Source organism: Camelus dromedarius, chromosome 17 (assembly GCF_036321535.1).
Source record: "Camelus dromedarius isolate mCamDro1 chromosome 17, mCamDro1.pat, whole genome shotgun sequence".
In the NCBI taxonomy this organism is placed as follows: Eukaryota; Metazoa; Chordata; class Mammalia; order Artiodactyla; family Camelidae; genus Camelus; species Camelus dromedarius.
In genome coordinates, this window is record NC_087452.1 from 46,881,434 (window position 1) to 46,899,737 (window position 18,304).

The 18,304-nt window shown below is 40.5% G+C and overlaps 1 protein-coding gene across 4 annotated transcripts in view; it reads right to left on the bottom strand.

The window, feature by feature from the left end:
* The window catches only part of RBMS3 (RNA binding motif single stranded interacting protein 3), a 919,284-nt gene that overhangs the window by 336,528 nt on the left and 564,452 nt on the right, over positions 1-18,304 (bottom strand). For all 4 annotated transcript variants that reach the window (XM_031469805.2, XM_031469816.2, XM_064496809.1 and 1 more), the window contains one exon: positions 15,859-15,950. In XM_031469805.2, the coding sequence (XP_031325665.2) occupies positions 15,859-15,950 (92 nt within the window). The remainder of the gene's footprint in view (positions 1-15,858; positions 15,951-18,304) is intronic.

An 18,304-nucleotide genomic window follows, 5' to 3' on the forward strand; every position in this document is an offset into this window, starting at 1 on the left:
ACACAGGAAGTGTCTGCGGGTATACAAAGGGAGCCCCTCGGGGGATGGGTGAGGAATGAGGGCATTTTTGTATTTCATAACAGAAGAAACGTCAATTTTTTACATAGAAAATGCACTCCCTAAAAATATGCTTTGATACACAGCACGTGGAACCCCTCTGGCTTTCCACCCTGAAATTTAAAGCTGCCGAAGAGATGAGAGCTCTTTAGCTCCAGCCTTGAAAGATGAACTTGAATGACAAACTCGTGAAGATTCTGATTTACTCAATACCGATAGGTCCTTCCAGCACGTAAGATTGGCTTTTTACTGCTTTGTAGAGTATGCAGTTTCATAAAATACACATCTACCTCATCGAAATAGCCAGTCATTTAGCTGTCTGCTCGGTGCGCTTATGCCTTCTGTCACAGACTGTGAGCAGAACACAGCCGGATCTGATCAGGCTGCTGTTTATAATCTCAGCCAGGGACCTCTAAACGACTCCTTTTTGGTTTGTTTTGGGAGAGGTCAGGCACCAGGGTGTTTTACCAAATAAAACTCAGGTTTGAGGAATGTGCCTTCTAAACTGGTTTTTACTACCTGGGCTGTCACCAGTTTCACAGGGCTTCTTGTGAATCACCCTGGCAATTTCCATTTCCAGTTGCTTCAATCACATTAACAGAAGGTAAAGTTCACAACCAGTAAAATGTGTCATTGTGCTGCGTTTGGCTTTCAGAAAGAGATCACACAGCCGACAAACACACAAGGCATCATGTTTGGTGTTCCAGTGCGCGTTTGGCTTGGCAGGTCTCACATGGGACAGGACAAGATGCCCTCTCGCAGACGGAAGCATCTCATTACTCAGGAAACAAAACATGTCCGCACCCAAGACTTGACAAATCCCATTAAACAGACAAAAGAAGAAGAATGGAATCTTTTTTTTTTTCCCAAAAGAAAGGCAGAAAAGTCAGGGATGTAGGGCAGAAAACAGGTGCATAGAAACATTAGTTCTTGAAAGGTTTAAAAACTATATGCATAGAATCCCACCGGAATGCGTAAATTCTCCTTCCAGAGTAGGATGCCACATTCTGTTCACAGCTGTGCTCAGCACGAGTGGGGACGGGAGGCAGTGGTTTCCAGGAAATTAAAATCAGGCTGTTTGGTTTCTGAATGCTCATTAATAGATCGACAACCTCTCATTGATTTTATGAGTCAGCACATATTTCTTGAGCCCTTATATGCCAGACGTGGGGCTAATACTACGGAGAGATCAGAAGTAAAGAGTCAATGGCAAATGTTTTCATCATTTGACAGGATAGTTAATTACAGGAGGAGGCTGGGAAGACTGGAGGAAGGGATGCATAACTGAACGGGGGCGGGGGCACTGTCCCTCAAAGTGGTCCTGAAAGAAGTGTCACCTGCACAGAGATCTGAAAAACGGTTTTGCATGACTCCACTGAGGAGGGTAAGGGTGGGTGGTAAGAGCAGATCTTACGCATAAGCCCAGACTTGAGAAGGAACATGACAGATTTTGGTGACTGCTGTACACTGTCTATTTCTCGTGGGCATCCAGTCTTCTCTAATTTCGTCTCTGTCCGCTAGCTGATTTTTGCGCATTGATCTGTCATTTTTAGTCCAGACAGTTCATGTATGAATGACAAGGTCCACATGGATTTTGTACCCACCTTCATCAGTTAATATTCCATATCCACCTTGGTGGTTGTCCTCAGATGAAGAAAATAAAGAAAATCACCTAGAAAATACTTATAAAGTTTTACAAAGAACTTCTTTTAGACCCAGCCTGGATTCCAAGTCAATCTGATTTTTTTTTAAGTGAAAATTTCTGCTTATGAGAAAAAAACCAAATTGTTATAGCTGCAAACATGCAGAGAGGAGGAGGTCAGGTAAAGAGAAGAGGTCCACGGGAGTTCAAAGCAAACGTGCACATGGACACGAGTTCCCCAGTGATCCACGTCCCCTTTTCTATGTTTAGGTCCTGTTACATTGAATTAGAAAGAAAGCCCTTCGTGTCCTGACATTGACAAACACACATCTTACTTGGGTGTCAGAGTTACCACTGGTACAAAGTTTAAAGGAGACGTGTCCCTTTTTACAAACCTCATTCACTCAGTCACCCATTAACTCAACACATATTTACTATCATCTCAATCTGATGAAGGTACTGATAGGCACTGGTGTGGGGTGTGTTTGCTTACACTGGTTGTTAACATGTTGGAATCCTGCCAGGACATTTGGAACACAGTTTCTTAACGAACCATTCCACCCCATTCCTGACAAGTTTCTCCCAGACCCACTGGTTACCCTGACTCCTCTTCCAGGACCCCTAGAATCATCTCGCCGCCCAGCAAAAACCTGGCACAGGTAAGGGGGCATCCAGGACTGCTCTCCCGATCTTTGGTTGGGGTCTGGGCTTACTGGTCAGGGACGATGCCAAACTGGCAGTTCAAGGTTATGACCATCACCTCTGCTTACAGGACACAATCCAGTGCGGGCTGGACAACACAACACAAAATGTTTGCTGCCTGTCTCAGAAGAGATAAGGAACAAAAATGCAGAGCAAGGTTTGGAAAACGGACAGCAATTTGACAGACTAGTTTGAAGTAGGTTAAAACCAATAGTAATAATAAGATGAAGTATGTATTTTATATGTCTCTGCTTTCTTTTAGTTCATCTTTCTGGATCCACTTTTATTATATTTTTCAGAGGCATCCATCCACAGCAGGTCTGACATAAAAACAACGGGTCCTGAGACATACAGAGTTCTTTGAGATGCAAGGGATCCGCTGATACCAACGCTACCGTGAACACCGCATGTAAAGAGTAGGCATGAAACATGTTAAAAACACATAACCCAAGCATTCTATCAGAGAAGCGTCAGAAAAGACTCCTGGCTGTCTTCTAACCTTCTCCCCAACCCAAGCAAGGAACACCAAGCAGGGACCAGCACACACGGGGAACACAGCATTAAGCACACTGAATCTCTGCGCTGATTCAGGCCCTGTCTGGACCTCTTGCCTCTCTGCTATTCTGAAGAAGAGCCCTCCCTACATATTTTGGGTGAGCGTGTTCAACTCTCCTGGCCTTGACGACATTCTCCTAGCCTCAGCAGCTTCCTGCGGTTTAATTGTGTATCAAAAACTTAGGTGGGTGACGCATGGAAGTGAAAAAATACATCCTTGTCATCCAAACAGCAGCCCAGCAGAACCAAACACCCGACCCAAGGGGATTAACCCGGGCAGTTTTCTGCAAAACCGTATAGTCTTGACAGAAAACAGCATATGACTCTGAAACAATGAAGCTAAGAATGTTAAGACGAAATGCATCCTATAATATTCCGTTAGTGTTATTGCACTTAGGTTTTTTTTTTGATAGACTTCAATTTTTTTAGAACAGTTTCAGGTTTACAGCAGAATTGAGCAGAAAATACAGAGTTCCCACGTAGCCCTGCCCACCCACACATCCCTCATCAGTGAGGCATATTTGGTACAATCGGGGAACCAACATGGGCACATTATTATCAACCAAAGTCCATAGTTTACATCAGGGTTCACTCTTGGTGGTGTAGCTTCTATGGGTTTTGACAAATGCGTAATGGTATGTGGCACACTTCGTTTTAAGTCATTTTTTTCCAAGTAATTCTCAACCATTTCACTAAGAAGATTTAAATTCGATTTTAACTGAGGGTGCTCTATCAAACTTATTAAAATATTTCCACAAAAATTACAACAACTTTTAAAAAAATACCTCAATCTGGGGCGGGAGGTGGTTTCATGGGGCTATGCAAATCCTCAACTGGCAGAGATAAATGGTGAAATATTTAGAGAGAATGTGTTATGACGTCTGGGATGTGAGGAAACTGAAAAAGAGTTTGGATGAAACAGGACTGACAGCAGGAGAAATGTTAAAATTAAGTGATCAACAAGTTAAATTTCCTTATAGTATATGATTATACTATTGTCTCTGCTTTTGTGTATGTTTTAAAAAATTCTAAAATAAAGGTGAAAAATACATGAGATGCGTATATGCACTTTTTTTTCAACAAAGTTTATCTTTCCCATAAAACCAGAAGCAAGGGGTGAAGATTGTAAATAAATATTAAACTAAAATTGATGAGTATGATATTTAAAGCTATTAATAATTTTTTAAATAATTTTCAGTTCTAATATAATGTGATTGGTAACTTCAGGCATAGAATGATGTGAAAAATACAAGGGTAAGATATGAATTTTCTGAAAGTGAAGTAAAAATGGAAAGGTTTAAATTTTCTTTATTTCTTTACTAAAAGGTGTTTGGGAAAAACTTCAAAATTCAGAAAACTAAAAATAGATAGTCCTTTTTGCCAATTGTATAGCAAATAAAAGGGGACTGGAAATTAAATTAAATTAAAAATTTAATGGTTCACCATTTACATCTTGTACTCATAAATATCTCAAAAACCTGTAATAAATTGACAGGTTAAATTAACAGTGTCTTGGAAATGTATCCAATGCTGCAATTCCAGAATCCCATAAAGGATAATCGGCATTTTTCAACACATCTCAGCACACAGACTTTAATAGAATATTTATGTTGAGTCAAGCTGTGAAAAAAATGTGATTTTTTTTTCTCTTTCAGATTTTTAAAATTGATTTTATCTTGTATGATTTATTTACTGCTTGCATTGCATAGTATGGAAAGGTTGTGTTTCATGTTCAGAATTCTGCCCTACGTTGATATAGTGAAGTTTTTTTTCCCCAATTTAAGGAAGAAATAGTACATTGATGGATAGAATGTTTTCGCCCGTGTTTTGATTAAACATTGGCATTAGCAACATTCGTCTGCAAGAGAGCTCTAGAAGATGGAAGAATAAATAAACAAGAAGAAAAGGATTGGTTCAGAAAAATTCAGAAACAGTCTCATGTCCATTTATGCCTCGTTGTGATCTTAGATTGCATACATACAATACAGTCAAGGCTCTGCTCATAAAATCAGCCCTAGATATTGTAAGAAATTACATGTAGCAGCTTCTCATAGATGCTTTGTACTCTGAGAGTCTGAGGATGGATTCTTATGATATGAGCAAAGCATCTCCAACTCTAGCTCTGATATAAGATCTATGTGTTATTGAAAACTCCAGGCTCCAGTTAGACTTAGATTGATGATCAAAGGAAGTTAAACACACTGAAACACGCTTGAGAACAAAACTCTTCGGAGTGAAAATGCCCTGGCCAGAATGTCTATGAGCCTGCAAGCCAAGTCCTGATCTATGTACACTGGCACATGCCACGCTGTGAGTCGGGTCCCAACAATACAGTCTTTAACCATCAATTACACAGTCACCCGAAAGGAGTGAAATAGCATCACTGAGAATGTGTTGAACAAAAACTGAGAGAGAAAACACAGTCGCCTGTGATCTAATTTAGCATTATACAAAGCAAAGATATCAATCAGAGACAGGTAATTCACAGCCTCATAGTACTGACACATGACTCGGCACAATTCCTACTTACTTTAAAAATGGTGAGTTTCGCCAAAGCTAGTATCTTGACTCCTGAGACACCTGCACATTACCAAGCACCAAAAACAAAACCTGCCTTACTTCGTATCTTAACAAAGCCAAAAAGAGAGGCAAACAGAAAGAAGATCATATAATAACACATCTAAATTGCTGGAGCAGACCAGCTCCTAGGCAGTCATTACCAAACCTCTGGAAGGGCAATGAGCATGTGAGCAGCATTCGTGTGAAAGCACATACATCACTGGGGCTTGCACAAGACGTCCTGCATTATGTCCACTCAAAACTCAATTAGGGAGAATATACGGGAAAGGGAGGAGAAAGCCGCACTATTTTTCCCCTTTGCAGAATTTGAACTGCTGAGATCAAGGATGTCCATCATGTCTTATTTTCACTAGTTCCTCAACTTGGGAAGCAACGTGACATCATCCCTCACTTCAACATCCCTCACTTCCACTTCCTTATTGGCTAAACCTTGTCGTCATCTGCATCCAATCTTAACCCCATTTCCTCCTCTGTGAGGGTCATGAAGTACACGAGGCCCAGAGATGATCCCCCAACTCACCCTACAATCCAGACTCATCAGGGTGAACAGCAACACAGAGCTCTGACGAATTGACTTCACTTAGAGTTCTGGAACGCTCAAAGGCATGCCTATAAAATTCCACAATTTTATTCCGTAGAGTGAAATGTACAGCAGCCTAGAGAGGAGGGCTTGCCTGTACTGAAACTTGCCCTGCATCCTCATGCTGGTGCGCTGACCCTTTTACGGTCAGGTCAACGTCACCAACAATCAAACATTCGTCGTCCTTTTCGGGTTCTTTTTCTTCATCTTGAAAATGTGCAATTTGCACAGCTGCTCCACTTAATCCACAATGTGTTTTCCCCAGATTGCATTTCAAAGAAGGAAGAGTAAAGGAGGATAAACAATTTACGAAAATATAAGCAGAATATAAATATTACACTAAAAATATTTAGAGGAGAAATAGAATCATAATCTTCAATGTAAGTTATAAAAACCAGCCACGGGAAAGTAGCACGTAGACAGGGAAAAGAACTCAGAATCAAGTTATCCACGTGGAAGTAAAAAGGAAATAAACTCCTTATAAGGTTTATTCTTGCCTTATTTTGGGAGAGTATGTCTGCATTGTTGATATGCCAAAAGATATCGGAAAACACCTAAATTTTAATTTACCATCATTTTCTATCCCTTTTAAAGAGATATGCTGGTAGGTAAATTAAATTTCAACTCTTCTAGGGCCCTCCTAGCAAACTAATGATCTCCAACAACCGAGATGGATCTAAAAAAATAAAGAATCAGAGGCATCTTCTGAAAAAAAAAATTCTAACATCCGTAGACAATTATCCAGAAGGAGCTTAATCACACATGGTTTCTGAATTCTAATTGGAAGAATTTTCAGTGATCAAAATTTTATCCTCTGGGCCTATTTGCAGGTACTGTGGTCTAAGGAGTATTTTAATCAACTGATTTCTACTTTTCAGCAGAATGAATTGCTCAGCCTCTCCAAGAGAATTTACTTGCTTGGAGCTGGCCAGTGAAAACCTGACAGCCCGCCATGCACAGAGCCCTAAGGGGAATCTGAAAGACTGACTCCGATGTGGGCTGTGGCCTCAAGGAGAGTGTGGTCACAGGACTAGACTGAAAACGGAAGTGTTCTAGAGGCTTACAAGTGGACTGTGACAGAGATTCAAAAGGAAGGCGGCATGATAAATCATTATTAAGTATAACATGTCACTAAAGATATCAAAATTTTAATTAGTTTCCATTGAGTAATCACATAGCTTCTTGTCACTTGCAAGAATGAAACATCATAGATGATTGATAAATGGATATGTATTATTTTATTGCCAATGACAAATTTAGAAAAATAATGACTGAGGACCACAAAATTAAGTTGGATTTTAAAAATACAGTGATGACAGCACAATGAGCTGGTGTTATATTCTAAAATGGGGTTTCTCAGCCTCAGCCTTATCGGTATTTTGGACCAAGTAATTCCTTGCTGTGTGTGGGGGCGGGGGTAACATTCTGGCCATCGTAGGATGTTCCACAGCATCCTAACCTAGAGCTACCCTGCAGATACTAGTGACCAGCCCTTGCTACAGCTGAGACAACCAAAACTGTTTCTAGAAATTGCAGGTAGGAACTACAGCTCCAAAGCATCCTTCAGATGTTAGCTTAGATGCTCGTTTCTCCAAGACAGCATTCCAGAGCGTCTCAGATGAAATACATTGTCTCTACTATCTGGCCTTTGTACCTCTAGGATAACTGTTTACCATATATACTAATTACCTATTTCCTTATTGGCACCTCCCTACAGGCTGTAAGTTTACTCTCACTGGAACCGTGTTTTATTCACCATCGGTTTTCCACATACTAGGCACTCTACGCAGATATATTGAGAGAGTCAGTGAAGAAAGGAAGAAAGAAAGAAGGGAACTGGCTTAAGTGGCCAACATTGAGGGGAGGGACCCCTTCAGGCACCCTAGGACCCCAGCAGGTGCGAGCAGCACCCTCCCTCCACCCTCGACATGATAACTGGAAACAGCTTCAGACATTGCCAAATGGTCCCAGTGCGGGGAAAACGATACCTCTGGTAGAGAATCAGGGCTCAGGACTATACAGAGAAATGGTGAATATTTAGTAGAGTTGGGTTTTGATAGAAAAAGAAAGATACCCTTTGCCATGCTTTCCTCTTTTTACCCAAGTCAAAAACCCCCAGGATGGTAATGGTTTCGAAGTCAGACATCAGATAGGATCCAGGTCTGCCCTTGGTTAGGTTGAATTTTTGAGCTTTAATTTCTTCGCTTGGGAAACTGGGGCAAGAACAACTGACATACAGATTTCTTTCATCCAACAGATGTTTCCTACCACCTGCTACCTGCCAGACAGGGGCTGTGCTTGCTTCAGAAGGTACGCTTTGGCAGGAGGAATCGGTATGGTCTTTGCAACCATGGATTTTATACTCTGGAGCGGGAGAGGGACAGTATCCAATTGTCTCCCTTATAAAATTTAAATTACAAATTCTGAACATTGAGTCTATGAAACTGAAGAAGGCTCTACAAGAACATATAAAAAGAGGGGCGTGACACAGACTGCGATAACCTTAAGATCTCCCTAAGGAGCTGACCCTTGAATTTTGACTTGAAGGCGATAGGAAAACTATGGAACGGGAGTAGGCGGGGAAGGGTGTGGAGAGTAAATGAAACACTATGTACATGAAAATACACAGTGCAAAGCTGGCCTGATGCTCTATAGGAAATCAATGAAGGCAAACCATGGATCGTAACCAATCGGCCCCATCACTGACAAAATTAACAGACAGGAAGAGGACATTCAGACAAGTGATGTCTGATTTTATCTCTCTCATACCTAAAAGACAGTACTGATTACTTTTACAGAATTTTTAACTGATTAAGAGAACCGTGTTATAAGAAAACTATGATGATAAGAGTGTTAAAATAAAAAGGTCCTTTGGGGGCATATATACCCAGAGGGAACCTTAATTGAAAAAGGCACCTGCACCCCAATGTTCATAGCAGCACTATTTACAATAGCCAAGACATGGAAGACAACTTAAATGTCCATCAACAGTTGACTGGATAAAGAAGCTGTAGTATATTTACACAATGGAATACTACTCAGCCATAAAAATGATAACATAATGCTATTTGCAGCAACATGGATGGTCCTGGAGAATGTCATTCTAAGTGAAAATTAAAGCCAGAAAGAGAAAGAAAAATACCGTATGATATCACTCATATGTGGAATTAAAAAAATAAAAAGACAAATGAACTTATATGTAAGACAGAAACAGACTCACAGACATAGAATACAGACTTGTGGTTGCCAGGAGGGAGGTGGGTGGGAAGGGATAAACTGGGAGTGTGAGATTTGCAGATACTAGCTGGTATATCTAAAATAGATAAACAAGTTTATACTGTATAGCACAGGGAAATATATTCAATATCTTGTAGTGGCTCACGGTGAAAAAGAATATGGAAATGAATATATGTATATTCATGTATGACCGAAGCATTGTGCTGTGCACCAGAAATTGAAACAACATTGTAAACTGACTATACCTCAATAAAGAAAAAAATTCCTTTTGGAGTAAAGACTGTTGGCGCCTTTAACAACTTGACCATCTGGGTGAACACGTTCCCATTGCGTTGTATGTTACGGTGAAATTCCTCAGTCAGGGAAAAACAAGGACTAACACACAGTCCTGTTAATAAAGCCCAACTATTCCACTGCACTAACAGGCCCTGTGAGAACTCCAGCCATCAGTTAAACAAATCATTTGGCTGGGAACAGAGCGCTTACCATATGCACGAGTTACTAATTTCCTGGACATTATCAGCCATTAGCTGGTTTCCTGTGTCCCAGCAAATGCTGAGGTGAGCCTTGATTGCCAAGACTGCACATTTCAGACATTAATCCATGGACCATTTCCCCATCTAAATATAATAACACTCTCTATCTGTAGTTTTTTGGTCAGATCCATCTGAGAAAGCAGCAGAAGTTTCAAGCAAAGGGAAACGTGTTAAAAAAGGAAAGCTAACAGGGTATGAGTGTAATTCTGCTGGTGAAACCATTAAAATTTGAGAACCTCGGCTGGTTAGGGTGAGAGCAGTTTGGAGCAGAACGAATCAGCAGGAAGCTTCTACTTAGCATTTAGGGGTTTCCTTAGAACTCAGAGTGTGTTTCTCTTAAGATTTAATATGCTACAATAATACCACTTTAGTAGATGCATTTTCTAGATTTGCCATCTCCTGTCAAACGACTTTTCTACAAGGACTGTGTCTACCAGGATACTCTTGGCTATTTGATACCATTCAGATTTTTCGCACTGAAAATTAATGCTACAGTAGGCTTTGTTCTGTATGTTGGATTTTTCTTTTTAAAAGCTGGATTTCTAGACAGAAATGAGTAAGTAAAATTCAACAAAGTAATTTCTGGAAAAGTCAAACCCATTTGCATTTCAATAATCAGTAACTTTGCTCAAATCTTATACTTTTATTTGTTTTAATCGTTGCAAATTTAATAGTAAAAGAAGGGCATCTTGTTTATGGTTTACATTTCTCTTGTTACTAGTGATATTTATGATTATTTATAACGTCATCGGCCATGTGTCTTTCTTCATCGGTGACTTGTCTGCCCGTGTCTTTTCTAGTTTATCAAATTTGAATTTAAGTATATTTACTAAGTGAGGTAATCACTAGGTATGTTGTATAATATACATTAATAACATGTATGGAGGTCAGCCTTTTGAACTTCAACTTCATAGCCTTTCTGTGGCTTCATCCAGAAGGCCGAGTATGTGATTTTAGGGTCTCAGCTTCAACAACCAGTCTTCTTTACTCCGTTGCCTTCTGATTTTTAACCCTATAGTAAATATACAAAAAGAGCTAATTTTTGTTTCCTGTTTAATTAACTAAGCTTTTTTCCCCCTTGCATGGATGTTTGTATTTTTTTTATTTTAACTACTTGAATAATCCCCAAACATCTGTAGATATCACGTCTTTTCATTTTGCTTGGAATTTGGTCAATTCCTTTAATCTCCCTGAAAGGAGGGTGCATCAGCTCTGGAAAGATGACTTCCATTTACATATCTGGTTATCGCTTTGGTCTCAGCCACCCTCGCTTCTTCTGGAAGGCATACCAGTCATTGTGCTGAATCTCCACTCTGGTCTCTGTGTCCATCATATCCTCGCTCATCTTTTTTATGATCTGGTAATTTTGTTCTTCTGCATCCTGGGAGAGCTTCTTTAATGAAATCAATATAGACATTGCTCATAACAATCTCTGAAATACAGTATGTTTACTTCCCTCGTTTCCTTTTTTCAGTATTTTTTTGATTGACGTATAGTCAGTTACAATGTGTCAATTTCTGGTGTCCAGCATCATGGTTCATTCCAGCCATCCATATACATACATATATTCCTTTTCATATTCTTGTCCATTCCAGGTTACTACAAAGTATTGAATATAGTTCCCAAGCAAAAATAAACAAATGGGACCCTTGTTTCTTTTTGATCTCTGTTCAAGTGTCACCTCATGGGAAAGACTTCCTCTGACCATTCTATCTGAAATGCATCCTGGTCCCACCTTCAATCACCATCCTCACCTCCTATTTATTTAGTATCCCTAACCAGTTTTAATTGTCTTTGAGCCACTTACTGCCTGATACATCTCTTTGCTTATTTTCTGCCTTAAAACAGTAGAGTATGATCTTTATAAATTGGTGAGTTTGGTTCAATGCTATGTCTTCAGACTGCAGAGCAGTCTTGGCACGTATTAAGTACTCAACATAAATGTGACCTAGGAGAGTGAAAGAGACTCCCACCTAACTGCCAGGCTACAGCTCTTATACTCCTCGGACCATTTTGTGATGTAGACAAAATGATGCTCTCACAGGCTTCTCTGATCCTTTAATCTTGTCGCAAAACAAAACAAATAAAAAAAGCAAACCCCACATGGACATTATTCTTGGGATAACAGAATCCCAAGAAAGCACTTGCCCTTGTAACATGCACTGATTGACTTCCGCCCAGTCACAGGAAGCAACATCTTCCCATCACCTGCTGAAATTTCCCTTGAACAATGCCTTTCTCCTTCCTACAGGATAGCCTTTGAGAAGCGTCTTGTGGGGCTGGTTTACCAGCAGACACCACCCCTGTAGTGACCCCTGGACACCAGACAGCCTGCTAGACATGGTGGAAGCAGAGCAGTGAAAATGATGTTAATAATAATTGGCCAGTGACTTTTTTCTAAACACCCTGAAGCTGGCAAGAACAGCAGCCATCAATATTCCTAATCCAGAGCCGTGACAGTCCTGAGGGATAAACTACATGCTAAAAATTCAGAATAAGAAAGAAGTTTTATTCAATTTCGATTCTCCAACACCTAGCACAGTTGCCTGGCCCTTAGGAAGCAATAAAAACGTTTGTTGACTGAATCTCTTTATTGTGTTTCTCAAGAAACTGTTTTTTTTTTTATTTAACACTTAAGGCATACACCAGGCTTTATAGAAAGTTTAGTAATAAATCTGAATTTAATTCATAGCAATCTTCATTGAGTAAGTAACATCTATTGAATTTACTATCATCTAAGCACTATGCTAAATTCCTTTTTTTTTTAGTTAATTATCACAGCAGTCCTATAATCTAAGTATTATTATTGGAGAATTTCAGCAATATTTAAATAACCTAGCCAAGGTCACACAGCCAGGTGGTATCAGAGCCAGGATTCAAGGTCAAGTTTATCTACCTCCACACCAGTGCTCTTAACCGCTATGTATTAATAAAATATTTTAAATCTGCTCTCCTAAAAGAAAGATATCCTTTGATCCCTAAAAACCGTTTTTGGCAGAACAGCAAGTATACGGAAGATGTTAGTCTGTGTTAACGGTCATACATTATTAATCAATTACTGCTTACTGGATGACTTACTGTTTAATTCCTCTTAGATGACACAACAGTTGAATTTTTCATATGCACACATTGGAATACATTAGCTAAATAAAGCGATTCGCTCAGAGAGGTTCATGTTGGCTCCAGGTGGCTAGTGGGGACCTCGGTTATTTTGTAGCATTTTTGCTTCAAAATCCTGGGGTCACTAAAATGTTGCATCGCAGCCCGCATAGTAGGATATTGATGAGAACAAGGATGCAGGCGGCCATTCAGGGGATGTGTAAATAGCAAAAAATACAGTGCAAGTTTCTCGCACCCTGCAGACTGCAGGTTTATATGGTAATAAATAATAGTTATCACCAGGACAAAGGCAAAAAAAAGGCCATGAAATCCAGTCGCTCAGTGAGAAATCTGCTAATACAGGTGGTCAGGCTTGTTCCGTTTCATTGTCAAAGGGAGGCTATTTATTTGCTTCTGGGTAGTTAGATTACAGAGTCATTTACTGCTGAAAGTCTTCCAGTAGGCAGATGAGGAGCTACAGCTCTGGGATTCAGATTCAAAATCTGTGAGGGAACGGGGAACAAGAGTCCCCTTCACATACAGCATCACTGATAAGGTAGAGATCTTTAAGCAACTCCAGAAATAAAGTAAGCGCCCTTAAACGTCCCGGCTGGAAGCCCCTTAATGTGTACCTCGGTCACAGACAAGGGTCAAAATGCGGACCATGATTCATCATTTTTTAGAAGCTCTTTAAAATACTTTCCCTTTGATGGCTTCCTGTCTGGGTGAGATGACTGTGACTGGGGTGTGTGTGTGTGTGTGTGAGTGTGTATGTGTGTGTGTAAGAGAGGGTGAGAGAGACGGAGACATGCAGGGATTCCTTGAGAACCAGAATGCTCAGAAACAGGGGAAAATATTCACAATGGCTGCTCCGTAGTTATAACATCAATGACTACTTTCTTTTCCTGTTGTGCAAGATGGTTTTTATCCAACAAGTAACACTATATATACATATATATATATATGTATTATGTGTGTATATATACACACACACATATACATACACATATATACACACACACACACACACACACACACACATATATATATATATATACTGGGAATATTTGAAAGAATGGAGGTTATACAGACTGCAGTCATTATTCCTAAACTGCCACAATCTAGCCATTTCCAAAATTTCATAGTTTATCGGCAGAGCAGATCAAAGATATTCCAATAACAAGGTTTTTCCTTAAGCCTTTTTATAATCATTTTCTTATCAATAGGTACTGCCTTCCAGTCAAAATTCAAGGCTCGTATTTTGCATCAACCCAACGGCTGTATTTTACCATGTGTTTGCTGGGTATAAGACGCCTCTACTTCAGCTGCCAAGTGACTTGACTCTTTTTGACAAGCAACCTTTAACCCAAGGCATGTATGTGACTCTCTTATTAACTACAAGTATTAACTTCATCAATCTTAGTTCATGACCAAATTCAAAACTTCCAGGCACAATCATGATGAGAAATACGGTACACAGCTGAGAGATTTCGAGTTCCAATTTCTCCCACCTTGAAAAAACAATGAATGGGTCATAAAGGGCCATGTCCACCAAAGTAATCTATAGGGGAAGTGACCCAGAACAGAAGGTGAACAGGGGTGGGTGCTATCAGCTTGCTGGACAACAAATGAAAATGAAGGAAACCAAATACCCCACCTCTAGTCTTCCAGTGTTGACACTGGAAAATGTCGTCAGAGGATTTTAGCAATGATAATAAAATCCAAATGACCCCAACTTGACAGCGTAAGTCAGTATCACTCAGCCCTTGGTGGGAATGGCAAAGAGTAAGGCTATACATGAATATGGTCTAAATGCATTAAATCTGGATTTCCAGATCGGCTGGCTTTTCCATCTAGCTTTTGAGACTTCAGAAATCAACAAATTCACTAATAAAAGTCAAAAAGTCTAAGCTGCGTGTGAATAATTCCATAATGACCATTGTTTTAAAAACGAACACGTACCAAGCACTCATAGGTTATAACTGATTTTTTAAAAACCTTTTTATTTGGCAATAGTCATGGACTTATAGGAAGGTAGTATAGAGAGACCCCATGTAGCCTCCACTGGGTTTCCCCAAAGGCTGTATCCTTCCTACATCATTTCAGGATTGTAAGGAACGTACACCAGGAAGTTGACATCATACTTACAATATGTTTCAGTTCCATCTAATTTTATCATATGTATAGATTCTTGTAATTACCACTGCAATCAGGATACAAAACCATTATGTCATTTTATTTACGTTCTTCAATATAAAAACGCATCATAATTTCAGGTAGGAAGTCCCAGTCTACTTGTCTCACAAAACAACAAAAGCATATTGAAAATTCGTAATACCTAGGAAATTGGCATCTACGAGAACTCTATTTGTAAAGGCCAAAATGAAATTCCAGCAATACAGACAACTTTGATTAAAGCCACTTCCCTGCACAGATCAGGCCGCCTCATCATTTAGTGACTGGCTCTCTCCAGCATCAGCATGAGCGATTTTTCAGCACGCAGTTTATCAAGGACATCTTGCTGAGAACTGAACTACTTCTAAACTGGTTGCTGGTAAACGCCCCACATACACACACACACACATACACACACTCCTCTTGTCTGGGGTAACACAGAGCTTCACAGATACCCTTAAATCGCTAATGGGTTTACCATAATAAAAGAGCGTATTAATAGATATACGCAACAAATCAATGAAATAAACCAGCCAGATTCTTCCAGGCCAAGTCTATTATGGGGTTTCCTATTTTCCCTAACAAGTAAATATAATCCAAATTGTCTTAAACTCCACCCTAACTCAGCTCACAGCAATGGAAAAGATACATGATCGCAGAAGAAAAAAAAATCAGGATCTCAACACCACTCTTACCTTGGCCATCTGGGCCTGCACGCCATTAGCCTTGAGAGACGCTACCGCCTTCTGTGCCGCGGCCGGACTGTCAAAGTCTACAAAGCCATAGCCTGCGAAAAGACAAAACCGCGGTCAGTCCTGCACGTCCGTCATGCCAGGGGAACATGTGTTTGCAGCTGGAGTTGCATTTATGACCCTGGTGGAACCGCAGACCTCGATCTATGGCCCTTAACATGTCGGGACAGATACCACAACATCACTAAGCATAAAACAATAAGTCGCTTATTTTCCAGATTTCGCTCTGGAGATTGGCATGCAGTCAGCAAGCTGATTTAGACTAATTTTGACGAATGTTAAGGTCATACATGATTTAACCATGTTATTCTTTGGAGGAGCACAAAGTGCTGAAAAATATAGAAAAGTTTATCTCTAATTTTCTAAACCTCAAAAAAAAAAAAAAGAAAGGAAAAAAATTCTGTTGAGAAAAGCCAGGATGGAATGTGCAAAAAGTGAATACCAGCAATCTCAACATTTGCTAATGCACCAAGGCAGCCAGGAAACACAGGTTGACCAGATGACTGGATGGAGCTGGTGCCTGAGTTCAGGGAGGTTTGAATCTATTTCCAGTTGCTTTCCAAGGCCGTGCTAGTTCTTTATGGGCTCTCATCTTGCTCAAAGGTAACATCTTAAATAAACTATTTTGGCTGTTAAGTCACCTGTGATAAAGAGTGATTCAACAGAGAAACATTCAAGCTTCTTTTAAAAATAAGAGAGACCCATGTCACATATTTGTTACTTAAGGACAATCCATAAAGGGCACAAGAGTTGCCTGGACTGTTCTCTGACTGTGTGCCTCTGTGTGTGTGTGGACAGAGTCGGGCCAAAGAAACAGCCAGTAAAACAGAACCAGTGAGGAGGAGATTCTGCACGCCCATAACAGAGCTGATATTAGCCCAGGACTGAGCCTCACAGTGGTTTCAGCTGCCAAGGATATTTCAGAATTAAAATGCCCAAGGATGGGAGTGAGGGCAGCCCCCTCTGCATACCCTACCCCCTCTCCCCAATTCCCTGCCAGGGATTTGCTCTCTATTCTCAGATTTGTCTCATTTGGAAGTCGTGAGGTGATCTGCTAAGGGAAACCTACAGTTCCCCCAACAAATGACCAAAGACTGAAAGGGAATTCAGTGACCAAGTTGTTTCCTTCAATTAACTTTTAAATTTTCTCCCCTCGAAACTCTTCTTCTTTCTCTCCATCCCAGCATGTTATCCTAGCATGACCTTGTGACCCAGCAGTGTTCCAGAACACGCTCTTGAAAAGCTGGGCGAGGAAGCTGCGAAGCCTGCATTTCTAATCCAAGAGGAAGCTGCTTTGTAAGTACCACTAATTCCTCTCTTCCCATGAAATTCAAACTAGGTGCTTAATATGAGTATCACCACCCACTAAGATGAGAAAGATGGGGAGATAAAGCAGGAAGAAAACGAGGAAAAAGAACAAAATAAGTCAAGAAGTAGAGTTACGGGGAACAGAAGATAAAACTACAATATAAGATTTATCTCCTGTGTGTGGGTGTCGTGTTGGCACCTGGTGAAATGGCGCTAACTTCACGCACTGTTGTCTTCATGCCCGCCTGCACATATACTTAAAGAAACAGGCTTCGGCCAGGTGACAAGACTGGTCCCCAAATCGCTGGCTGCTTAATCGGGAAAGCCAGGATTTGAAGCCAAGTCTGCAATGTACACTTTCTAAATATATCATACAATGAACGGCTTCATAACCTTTGTTTCACAAGCTGTTTCTACTATTGCTTCTGCCCTTGAAGCCCACTGGAGAGAGGACCGGATTCTTGAAAATTCCTTAGAACTTGAGGTTAGCATATGAAATAAAACAATCCCAGGAAAGCGTTCCACCCAGCTCGCTCTGTACTGTACTGACACTTACAGAGGTAGTGGCTAGGTTCTCAGCAGAACTGGCTGAGTGAGACTTGACAAGTCACCCCCTTCCATCTCACGCTTTGTTCCCTCTTCTTCATCCATTCACAGCCTCATTCTTTTATTCAGTAATGAAACTCTGTGTCAGGCATTTTGCCAGGTATAGAGTCTGTAGTAGTGGGGAAAAAAAAACATAAAACAGCCCCAGTTCCCTCCCTTACGTACTTCATAGTTGAGTCGGGAGATGGACGTGAAACAAACATACACATGAACCTACAGTTGCAAATCGCTGTGCCTTCCTCGAGAGAAAACGAGAATGCATCATACAGAATCTGACGAGCGGCTGATCATGACTGAAAGTTCTAAGGAAGCAGTAGCATGAGATGACCTGCCTTCCTTCAAATATTCCCCCAGCTGGCTTCTGCTGAAGACAGAAATGGTGGTGTGGGAGGCAGGCAGCAAGGATGAAATCAGGGAGATGCCCTGGGGGCGTTCACAGCATCAGGACAAACGGCAGCCGGCCAGGAAATGGACA